This window comes from Zalophus californianus, chromosome 13 (assembly GCF_009762305.2).
Source record: "Zalophus californianus isolate mZalCal1 chromosome 13, mZalCal1.pri.v2, whole genome shotgun sequence".
Classification (NCBI taxonomy): Eukaryota; Metazoa; Chordata; class Mammalia; order Carnivora; family Otariidae; genus Zalophus; species Zalophus californianus.
Genome location: NC_045607.1, coordinates 33,738,331 through 33,750,505, shown reverse-complemented (window position 1 = coordinate 33,750,505; position 12,175 = coordinate 33,738,331). Strand labels below are relative to the sequence as shown.

General features: G+C 40.5%; 1 protein-coding gene across 3 annotated transcripts in view; it reads left to right on the top strand.

Annotated features, from left to right (window-relative positions):
* TDRD7 (tudor domain containing 7) overlaps nucleotides 1-12,175 on the top strand; it is a 77,849-nt gene that overhangs the window by 30,169 nt on the left and 35,505 nt on the right. For all 3 annotated transcript variants that reach the window (XM_027616331.1, XM_027616330.1, XM_027616332.2), the window contains one exon: nucleotides 9,680-10,266. In XM_027616331.1, the coding sequence (XP_027472132.1) occupies nucleotides 9,680-10,266 (587 nt within the window). The remainder of the gene's footprint in view (nucleotides 1-9,679; nucleotides 10,267-12,175) is intronic.

Sequence of the window (12,175 nt, the reverse complement as noted above, 5' to 3'; positions counted from 1 at the left end):
TTATAATCTCTGAATATTTTTAATAGCCTGCTGGTATGCAGTTTTAAACAATTACACCATGGTTATTTTTAGACAGTTTTAAACAGTTATACCGTAGTTGTTTTCCCTTTCTTCTGACTTCTTGCTTTTCGCCTTACTGAAAAGCAGAACTGCTGATAGCATGCCCAGGGCCAATGCTATTACAGGCGAGGACACTCTCAAATGCAGCATAGAAAATTCCAAGTAAGGAAGATTTGGTAGTGTGTATCTCTCTATACAGCTCGTTGTGAAACTGAAGAAGAAACCCAAGTATGGCGTATTTCCCTATTTTTTTTTAAATGCTCTCTCTCTCCCAGTCATATAAAACATTCTATATAAAAAAGATTGAAAAATAGAGTTATGAAAGCAAAATCACCCATTTATACCTATATACAATGGATACATCATATGTACTTGACAGACTCAGAGATAGCCACCTGCAGGTATTTCCATTTGAATATCAGAATGGGCAACATAAGCTTCTGGGGCCAAAGAGCAGCTCTGAAATTTTACTTTCATAGAGGTTCTAATCAGCTATGTGCTATAAGCCACTTCACAAGGGTGTTGGATTACTTTTTGATGCAGGCGGAAGGATGCTTTGACTCTGTTGTTCTTAACCTTTGGATCTCTCCAACAACAAAGTGTGGACTGAGTTTTGAAAGCTAAAGAGCATATAGTCATGTTCACAGTGATGAACCCATTGCATTGGGTTCCTAGGCAACTTGTGAGGGAAGTGGAAATAGTGCAGAAGCTGTCGTGAAAAGGCAAAGAGCCTGAGATGGTAGGTCTCTAGCCCAAGGATACTGGAGCCTAAGAATTCCCACTTAGTCCCAGGAGGAGGACAGTAACACCTCTTAGCTGTTCTAGAATGCTGGTCTTATTAATGTTCTTCTTAACTGCTGTGTTTAGCTAGGATTTATAAAATGCTTCTATGAGGGCGCCTGGGTGGCCCAGTCATTAAAGCGCCTGCCTTCGGCATGGGTCATGATCCTGGAATCCCGGGATCAAGTCCCACATCAGGCTCCCTGCTCGGTGGGGAGCCTGCTTCTCCCTCTGCCGCTGCTCCCCCTGCCTGTGCTCGGTCTCTGTCAAATAAATACATTTTTAAAAAAATGCTTCTGTGAGCCAGACACTGCCCTGGGTGCTAAGGATAACTGTAAACAAGACAGACATGGTCCTTGCCCTTATGGCACTTACTGTCCAATGGAGAAAATAAACATTGAACAAGTAATGATAAGCCTGTGACTGTGCTGAAGAAGTGCACGGTGTTAAGGAAATGTGTAAACAACTTAGGATGATGAGTCAAGAAAAACTTCCTGGAGGAGGTGGCTGCTCACTGAAACCTGACAGGTGAGCTGAAGTAAGCAGGCAAAGGAGGCAGCCTGTAACAGCCCTGAGATGGAAAGAAAAGCACACTTTTTCAGGAAACTGAAAGAATTTCGGTAAGGAGAGAGTGGCTCAAGAAGAAACTCAAGAGGCAAGCAGAAGCTAGAGGTCACTTCATGAAAGAGTCATCATCTGGTGGGAACTTAGCGTGTACCCCACACCAGGAGGTCACCCAGGATCCAGAGCTTCTGGCAGACTTTGATTTCTAGTAAAATTCCAAATCTCATAACAATGACTGTTGAATACCAGAGATTTTGTCGACATTTCCCACTCTCTGCAATATGGGTAGAGGGAGAAACCTCTCATTCCCACGTGAGTCAGAATATGTATCTTGATTTAATGCCTTACCTGATGCTGCACAGAGAGCTGCGGGGCTCATCCTTGAGCCGGACAGGAGCTCAGCTGAGAAGAATTTCCGCCCCGCCTCAGAGACCTAGAGGAAGAACACAGGGCCACCTCGGGATAGCTGGGGCAATGTTCTGAGTTGTGCTGGAGACATACCAGGCCTTAATTATGAATATAACATTTTGTGAATGAGGGCATGAAATTCTAGAACATAAAATGTGAGCGATGATAAAACTGCCCCATTGTACTAATTATTCATGCTTTTACAAAAAGTTGTTTACTATTAATCTGTATTTTTGTTAAATGTCATTTCCCTACCCCTTAGAAATCACCGCACTTTACATTGTTGAGTACCCTAATACCTCAGACTCTAAAAATTCTTAAAGTTCTGAATTGCATCAGTACAGTAATCTCCATAATATCGTAGGAGGTGACGGCAGTTCTGCCACTTACAAAGATATGTTTTTCTATTTTTGGGTGTTCAGGAATTTTTCTTTAATTGTGGTAAATAATTGTAGAAGATAATAAAGCCACCTGTTAGCCCATGCAACATGAACTGCCCTTTTTTAAAAAAATTTTTATTGTTATGTTAATCACCATATATTACATCATTAGTTTTTGATGTAGTGTTCCATGATTCATTGTTTGTTCATAACACCCAGTGCTCCATGCAGAATGTGCCCTCTTTAATACCCATCACCAGGCTAACCCATCCCCCTACCCTCCTCCCCTCTAGAACCCTCAGTTTGTTTTTCAGAGTCCATCATCTCTCATGGTCCGTCTCCCCCTCTGACTTACTCCCCTTCATCTTCCTCTCCTGTTATCTTCTTCTTTTTCTTTTTTCTTAAAATATGTTGCGTTATTTGTTTCAGAAGTACAGATCTGTGATTCAACAGTCTTGCACAATTCACGGCGCTCACCATAGCACATACCCTCCCCAATGTCTATCACCCAGCCACCCCATCCCTCCCACCCCCCAACCACTCCAGTAACACTCTGAACTTCCCTTTTTTAAAGCCTGGCTATTTCTGGGCTAAAACCGAACAACTTGAATTTCTAAGGAAATGAACATAAATCAAACAGCAGTGATGCGTCCTCGGATTTAATAGGATGGCCACCATCTACATAGCAGCGCCAGCAGAAGCAGCAGTGAAAAGATAAACCAAGGGCGTCAAAGTATAGCCATAATATCTAATTGGAATCCAATTTCTTTTCTAATCATTCACCAATAAAAATAATGTGTGGTGAACACATTGAAATGGTTTTTAAATTTAATTTCAGTGAACATCTGAATAGAAGAAAGACTAGCACTGTGGCGAAATGAGAACAGCGATGTTGATGTGTATGATGTTGCTGTGCTGGGACGTGAAACAGAGCAACTGCCCACAGGGCGCTCGAGTAGGATGGGAAGAGTTTGGGCTTTGGAGTTCCGTGTTTGCCTTGCCATCTCTTAGCTAGATTACTTTCAGTGTACAAATCATCCTCTCAGGGCCCCCACTCTGTTCTAAAATGTGGCTCTATCCATCACATAGGGTTGCTGAGTGAAGTGGGACAAACTATAAAAAGCAGCTGCCATGCAGTATCAGACACATAGCAGCTATTTAGGAAAAAGGCCATTATTTTTTGAGGGGCAGCCCAGCTTAAATTAAAGCAGGTTATAACCACCAGCAAACCAGAGACATGCCCAGCAAGCTCTACAAAGGAACTTATCTCAGTGAAGATAGAGGAAAAGCTAACGGAAGAATAAAAATTTAAATTGAAAAAAGATAAGGAGCAGTAGATGACTGAAGTCAAAGGAATCGAAACTCCAAGATGAGGTGAGTTTCTGTTATCTTAGGGGCACACACCCCCGCCCCCACCAAAGGTAATGAGGGCATGCCTAGAGTACCTACTTAGCCTAGAAGGCACAGTGAAAGCCACAGCCACCAGCGAAGATCATCCCCAAAAGCTGTGCACACATTTAACCAGCAGATGCCATCATCTTCCTGAACGAAACTGAGCAAGAGCCTGACCTTGGACACACTGAAGCAAAATGACTTGAAGTCTATCCTCATATAAATAGTTGCAGTCAGCATCAGTAAAAAGTCCTTACTAGGATAAAGGGGTGAGAGGTAAAAGAGAGTATGAGCCTTAAATTGTATACAGTCTATAAAACTGCTCATCCAAGATGGTGGAGAGTTCTTCTGGGCAGATGGTTTGTAAACACTCAGGGGTTACCCTCTACAGGCACTTTTTACCTTTATCTTTGATTAAATCTCTGCGGAATATGCCACAAACATTTGTACTTCTTAAACAGAAGCAACTAAAAATTGTAACTGTTTCTGAATATCTTGGGCTCAGCATCACTAGTATTGGTAAACTGCTGCCGATAGGGTGGCAGTTGTAGGTGGTGTGGAACATTGAGGTGTGTGGGTTAGCTCATCTCTGTATTTCCCTGCATGCAGTATATGCCCCACCCACTGCCCTTATGGATTTCAGCTCTCAACCTATCAGTTTGTCTTCACTGTGGCCCAATGGTGCCATTGGGCACCATTTTCTCATCTCTCTCCGTGGTCTGACTTTTCCAGCACTTCTCAATTTTAGTACAAAAAGACTGAGCTCTTAAGGAGGTCATCAACCAGTCAATCTTTCTTTCTGTGAACTGGCTAACCATAGAGTACTAGCTTCTGGTCAGTAACTCTTTGATGTTTTCACTGTTGCAAGGTACTTAGGGGTCTTTTATTCACTGCTGAAATTGAGTTTTTAAATTGGTTTCTTTTTGAGTTCAAAACCTTGCTAATGCTTGGATTGCTCAGAAGCAGGCCTCCAGGTAAATGTGATTTTACTGTACTGTCTCCGGTTTGTATTGGATGGTGACCACATAAAATGAAATTTAGAACTTAAAGCTTCAGGGGCACCTGGGTGGTTCAGTCGGTCAAGTGGCTGCCTTCGGCTCAGGTCATGATCTCAGGGTCCTGGGATCGAGCCCCACGTCAGGATCCCTGCTCAGCGGGAAGCCTGCTTCTCCCTCTCTATTGCTTGTGCTCTCTTGCATTCTCTGTCTCTCACAAATAAATGAATGAAATCTGAAAAAAGCAGAAGAAGAAGAACTTAAAGCTTCAACACAAAGAACCACAATGGAAACAAAACTGTGACTGGATGAGACCTATACAACTGTTTTAGAAAACTTTTTAATTTAATTGGACAATACCAATTCTATTAGAGAATCCCAAAGAAAATTCTGATTCCACGAGAGACAATAAATTTACCTCAGTAGCTCATGCTGCGGAGTTAGCGGATGAGCCTTCCATAGACTCAAAGGATTTGGGCTTCAGGAATCTAAGTTTACAGGTAAAATTAGAAAGGAAAAAGTAAAGACCTCTAGAATTAAGAAGAAAGTTTGTAGGTGCGTAGGATAAAGACATTTGTGTGAACAAACTGGGCTTCTGAAGAAATTGATGTTTGAAATCCTTGGGCCTCACATATACCAAACCTAATATGTCTACTCTAAACTTATGAAATCCCAGAGGGGTGTGAGAGAGAAGTATTTCACTGTAATTCCAAATGAGGCAGAAATCAAACTAAATATAATAAACTTATTGGGATAAAAAGTCTAAGGCATATTAGATACCGGAATTTTCTGATGAGTACCAAAGGTGGTGGTTTAAACTCCATGGTGTAGGGAGTTAATTTTCTATGTCACCTACCTGTCTTTCCTGTTGGGGGTGAGGGTGAGAGGAGTGAGTGAAGATGTGGAGTTCCAGGTCATGCCACTTCCTGGTCATTGGACTGGTAGTTTTTTGAGTGGATATTCGAAGCCAAAAAAAAAAAAAAAAATGTAGAGCCACAAAACAAAGAAAACATGGAGGGAAAGGGTAGGATTATGATCTGGAATCTTCTCCTACAGAACAGAAGGCCCATGACTCCCTCCTCAGGTATGTATCTGGATCAGGTAGACTAGAGAAGGTGAAAAGCGACCTTATAAGAGATAACTGAAATGATGAGCTGCTGATTATCATACTAAGTATATAACAAAAGCCACATTTCAAGTGGCTGTTGACTTACCTTGGTCATTTGTGAAGGCTAGAAGAAAACTTTCTACTTGGGGGATGCAACAGGTGATCACATGACAATCTGGTTAGATGCACCAGGGCACAGTGAATAATGGACACCACACTGTAACCCACATTATAGCAATTCCTTATCTTTGGGGAGATTGTTGTAAGCTGGGGATAGAGTGGTAGGTATCTTTTGTAAGCCTATTTACCAGATAATTAAAGAGAGACAAAGACACATTTTGTGGAGGATAGGTAGCAATCACTGTAGAATGTCTGAGAAAAACAAATTTTCGTGAAAATTTTAAAACAAAGTTTCAGTTGAAAAAAATTTGTTTTCTGTTTTTTTAACTTGAAAAATATGAGTTTCATTATTTTTCCCTTTGAATTCAGTAACCCTTCAGCCAGTATCCAAAGATTGCTTAGAAAGTATATGGACCAGACATTATCCATATCACTAAGCATATCCATGAATATTTGTCTTACATGTTGAAGGACATCTCATTCAGCTCTGGTTAGTGTCAGATTCAGTTCCTAAAGTCAGGCCTGTGTTTAATCTTAGTAAATACTGATTTGAATTTAAAGAGGCCAAATTACTGGAGAACAAAATGGAGTTTAGATTTATAACCAACCCTCTTGAGATTAAGGAAGAAGCACATTGGAAAGTGCCTACAGTTCAAGGAACTAGTCATTTGGGGTTAGGGGGTGGCTATCTACTTTAAACAATAACAGTAAAATGAAACTGCTGCTAGGGCACCTGGGTGGCTCATTCGGTTGAGCATTGCCTTCAGCTCAGGTCATGATCCCGGAGTCCCAGGGTCAAGCCCCACATTGAGCTCCCTGCTCAGTGGGGAGTCTGCTTCTCCTTCTGCCCCTTACCCTGCTCATGCTCTCTCTCTCTCTCTCTCTCTCACTCACTCGCTGTCAAATAAAATCTTTTTAAACCTTTAAAAAATAAATGAAACTGCTGGGGAAAGAAATCTGTCCAGTTATTTGACTGTTGTTTAGAATTTGGATAAACTTATTGGTCAAAAATCTATAGGCTGACTGGAAAAGCTTGACTTAACTATTGTAGACACAGTCCTGGAAACTTACTAATTCCAGATGATCTCTTAGCATTAGTCTGAAATAAAGATCAGAAAAGAAAGGGAATTCTGTTTCCCCTAAGTGGCCCTAATATTCATAAACTTCTGTTAAGATAGTAATTCCTAGTTAGAAGAACTCAATGTGCTGGCCATATTTAGAGATCATGTCTAGAGGTTTGTTAAAGTGCATTGTTAGGTAATTGGTCCTGATCACATCTAAAGCACAGGTGGGAATGGAAGCTTCAGGGCTGGGAGTGGGGGAGACTGTTAAACAAACATTGACGTATCTCATGTTCCAGTTCACTCACTGGATAGAAGATAATCATAAAGCTGAAGAATCCATCTTACCCTCTTTTGAGTTAGAAGAAGCCATGTGGACATTTGGGGCATGGGGCTTGTGAGAGTTGTTTTAGATAAATAAGAAATTCCACTGCAATTAGTTTCTACCACCCACTTCAGAGAAGGTGTTGCAAAAGGTTGAGAAGAGGTCTATAGGCGAAGAATGAAGGTGGGCCCAGAAGGCTCAGCTGGCTTTTGGTGTGGAGGACAGTCATGCCTAAATCTAAGATTACCTGAATTGGGATTCTATATGACAAGTGAATAATTCACATAGAATTCTCTTTTATTTCTCCCTTTACTCCAAACGTATGTTTCTTAAACCTTCTCTGGATACTGTGTTCTTTTATCTTATTGTCTTAAAGCACAGTGAAGATTGGCATTTTAAGATTCCAGATTTAAAAACATGAATCTCGAGACCACTGAGAGCAGGATGAGGAGTTGTCCAAATATTTATATCCCTATGGTTTAAAATTAGGGACATAAATTGTGACTATCATATAATGTGCCATCCAGAGGGTCACAAGGTGTCAGCAGGAGTTTACCAAGGATGATTAGGAATCCAGCAGATGCTAACCATGAACTCGGTTGCCTCTACTTTCATTGATGCTTGAGGTTTTTCTGTCATGGACTTTTCCCCCAGTCCTCAAAACTTAAATACACCTTGGCAGAAGAATGTGAGGAGGAAAACCTAATGTTTTATACTTGTGTTAATATTCATCTTCCTCATGTATCATCTAGAATATATAGTCAGATTAACAGCGATCTATTTTAATATTAAATTGACTATGTCTCTTCACTTTTTAAAGCTCTCCTTGGGTAACAAGACAATATCTTCTTTATGTATACATATTTAGATTCTTTCTTCCTAAGCACTATATAGAAAATGAATAAATGAAGTCAATGTTCTTTACTAAAAAGCTGAGCTGTCAGGAATAAACCATTGGGAAGAAAGCTAGGAAATTTTTAGACAAAACTGAAGCGTACTTTAATATTCTATTCTTCTTAGGAGAGGGAGGACTTCTTACAAGCTAGTATTATTACCTTAGTGGTCTGGAATGCTCTTCCAAGGGCTTAAATTGCAACTGAGGGATAGCTGAATAGGATCTTACAAATAAGGAACATTTTAGAGGGTTGGGAATGCTAACTTCAGTCTAATCAAAAGTTGAGAAACTTTTTTTAAAATAAAGGGCCAGGTAGTAAATATTTTCGGTTTTGTGGGCCAACAGCTCTGTCATTGTTACCCACCGTCTGGCACAACTGCTTGACTCTGTTCTCGAAGGGCAAAAGCAGGCAAACGCAACGCCTAAACAAATGGGCATGGCTGTGTCCCAACAAATCTCCATGTACACTGCATTTCATATCATCTTCACCTCACAAAATAATTCTTCTGATTTTTTTCAATCATTTAAAAATATAAAAGTCATATTAGCTCACAGGCAAGGCAAAAGCAGGTGGTGAGCTGCATTGGGCTGCAGCTTGTAGTTTGCTAACCCCTGGTCTAATAATATAAAGGCTTAAAACTTGGAAAAAATGGTGCCATACCTCAATTTCTCTTTCTTCTCTTACACAAAGAGATGCCATCAAGCCATGCCTCTCAGAAATGTTATACAGATAAAAATTAGAGATTGGAATGACATTCAAATGCCAGGCATTTTTTTAAAATTTTTTATTATGTTAATCACCATATATTACATAATTTGTTTTGGTGTAGTGTTCCATGATTCATTGTTTGTTCATAACACCCAGTGCTCCACGCAGAATGTGCCCTCCTCAATACCCATCACCAGGCGAACCCATCCCCCCACCCTCCTCCCCTCCAGAAACCTCAGTTTGTTTTTCAGAGTCCATCGTCTCTCCTGGTTCGTCTCCCCCTCTGCATTTTTATCCCTTGTTCTTTGGAGGGGCAGTTTTTAGCTTTCTACTTTAGTGGTTGTAAAAACTGCACCTTATCCCTGGAGGGTCTTTTCCTAAGTAATGGAAAGTTAAGGGTTTTCTCAGGACACTGCAAGAAGAAGAACAGCTAGGGCTTCAGTTTTGTCTAAATATTTCCTAGCTTTCTTCCCAGTGGTTTATTCCTGACAGTTCTGATACCTTTTCACAGCTTCATCCCACTTTGTATTCAGTCGATTTTTGTAAGCTGTTGCTTTGGATTTGACAGAACCGAATGAGATGTGTGGTTTACAGGGCAGGAACTCTCATGATTTCATAAGGTTGTTGGAGGCCAGATGCCCCATAAGGGAAATTAATGCTGTTTTATTTCCCTGTTTATTTCTGAAATGTGGCTCATGATGTTATTTGTAGTTGAAGGAAATGCATTAAGTCTTAGTAGTTGAGAAGAGTAAAATGTACACTTTTTTGTTCTCTTGAATAATTTGAAAACAGTGTTGTTCTCATTTAAAAATGCATTAATGTGTTTTCAGATTGTTTATAGCCATTGAGATATCTGTCATTTGCTTTATTTAAAAATTTCAGGTGGAAAAACCTTGCAGTGGTGGTCAAGATTTACTTCTTTATCCAGCTAAGAGAAAGCAGCTTTTGAGAAGTGAACTGGATGGTGAAAAAGTGCCTCCATCCCCACTACCTGCTCCAAAGCAAATACCACCATTAAAAGGGTGTCCAGCAGTTATGCCAGGAGACTTTAAAGAGAAAGTTTCAGAGCTGCTGGCGAAATACTCAAGTGGTCTTTGGGCCAGTGCACTCCCCAAAGCCTTTGAGGACACGTACAAAGTGAAATTCCCTGAGGATGCCTTAAAAAATCTTGCCTCGCTTTCTGATGTATGCACCATAGACTACATTTCTGGAAATCCCCAGAAGGCCATTCTCTATGCTAAACTTCCATTGCCCACTGACAAAATCCTGAAGGATGCAGGGCAAGCACATGGTGATTTTGATATCAAGTCTATGATTGAACAAGAGTATCTGCAGATAGAAGAAAACGTTGCCAAAAGTGCTGATACCTTTGTGGAGAATACAACTGTTCCTCCGTTAATCATTCCAACTGAGGCGTCCCCATCAGTATTGGTGGTTGAACTGAGCAACACAAATGAAGTGGTTATCAGGTGGGTTTTATTTTCTAATTCTTTAGGACCCTGGTGTACTGTTGTCACTTGTCTATTCTTCCCACGGGTGTTGGGAGTTGAGGAAGAATAGTATATTCTTAGTTCTGTGGAATTGTAATGAAGTATAATAATAATTCTTGTTTTCATATCTTGCACATTTCTCTCAACTGCCAGAACTTTTTGTGTTTGTATCTCTTAGATTAATTTTTATTTCTTCCACATTATAATTGTATATGTACATTTGTCTCTCCCAGTAGAGAGTGAGCATCTTGGAATCAAAGTACTTAAAAAAAATCAATCTCTGCATGTATTCTTAATATTTGTTAGATTTTTTAATTATACATTTGTTCTTGTGAGAAAAGATAACCAATTGTTTTAAAAATTGGAATGATAGTATGGTCTGAATGTGAAACAAAATCTGTGTTGAAAGCATAATGATAACTATGTCAAAAGCAATACCTAATCCATAGAAAAAGTAAGTCACTCACTAGGGAGGTAACACTATTTAATGTGGGACAATGTAGCATTTCATAAAAGTCAGAATAGCTGAGCACTGCTTACCTAGTATAATACAACAGATTAGCCCTTGGAGCCAAAAGTACTCTGGTTACTTGGTCCTTTTGATAACAGTCATTGCCAAAGTGGCTGGTGATATCTGGAATTACAAAAAATGGTCCAGGTCCAGGCACTTGTTGTGGACTTTTGGAGAAAATATAGAATACATAGAAGATATTAAAAGACTATAATTTGTAGTTTCTGACTCAGGATCAAGAATGGGAAGCAGTATAGTTGGATCTCTGGAGGTATCTGCCTAGAGTGTGCTTGTGGACAGAAAAGAAAAAGGCTGAATCAGAATAGTATCTGGCTTCTTCAACCAAAACATCCATATTGTTTGGGCTCTTATTTCTCCAGAGAATCATAGCTAAACTGGGGATGCCTAAAGAAAGACCACAAAAAATTATCAAATTCCTTCAGTGAAAGAACAGACAAGAAACATCAAGTTCTTCCATTTGGACATACAGAAGCTTTGGACAGGTCTTGTTTGGTACAGAGAGAGGAAATGAATAAAGCTTTTATTCTAACATGTGGTATGGCCTGAAGAGGTAAATGGGTTGTTGAGGGTTAGGGATCCCACTGTGGTTCACTAATAAATTGAGGTAGAGGAAGAATGCTGAGGAGCACATTGCTGACTTCTACCATTTAGCATTAGAAAGGAATCTAAATCTGCTTCCTTGGCAGGATCTTTTGGTGTCTGTTACTATTAGTTGTTGGTTCTGTTGTCAGACCAAGCACCCGGCACTGGGCTAGACAGATCATGTGATTTCTGGTGTTCTTACCAAGCATTGGTAGGAATCTGGATCAGGTCCAGGACTTTAGTAAAAAGGTTCTAATCTACTTCAGGATGATTAGATCCAGGCCCTCAGATTGTTTAGATCCCTTTCTCCAGCACAAATTTGAACCCTAGAGTCAGTATTCTACCTGTTCAGCATGGTGGCTGGCAGCCAGCAAGCACAAGGGGTAATGTGTGCTGTTAGGTTGACCCTAGGTCATTGGCATCCTCTCCCCCCTCCACCCCGCCACCCAGTCCCAGAGACTTGGTAGATTCCAGCTGGGCTGAGCCCTATCTTATGTTTACATCTTCACGGAGGCAGGCAGTAGGCTCTAGAAACTGGCAGGTGACTCATAAAGGGTGTGAGGACGTGTCGTAGCAGAATCCTCCGATCAAGTATGGGAATCCCTTGTCTCTGGTTTCAGAAATTGACTTTGTAAAAGCTTTGTACTAATGGCATACTCAAATTGGCCTACATGTCATTCTTTGCCCACTTGCTCAGGCAATTTGGGGACAAGGCAGGAGCTCATTCTTGCCACCACCCACCATCAGACCAACCGTAATATCATCCCCACCAAA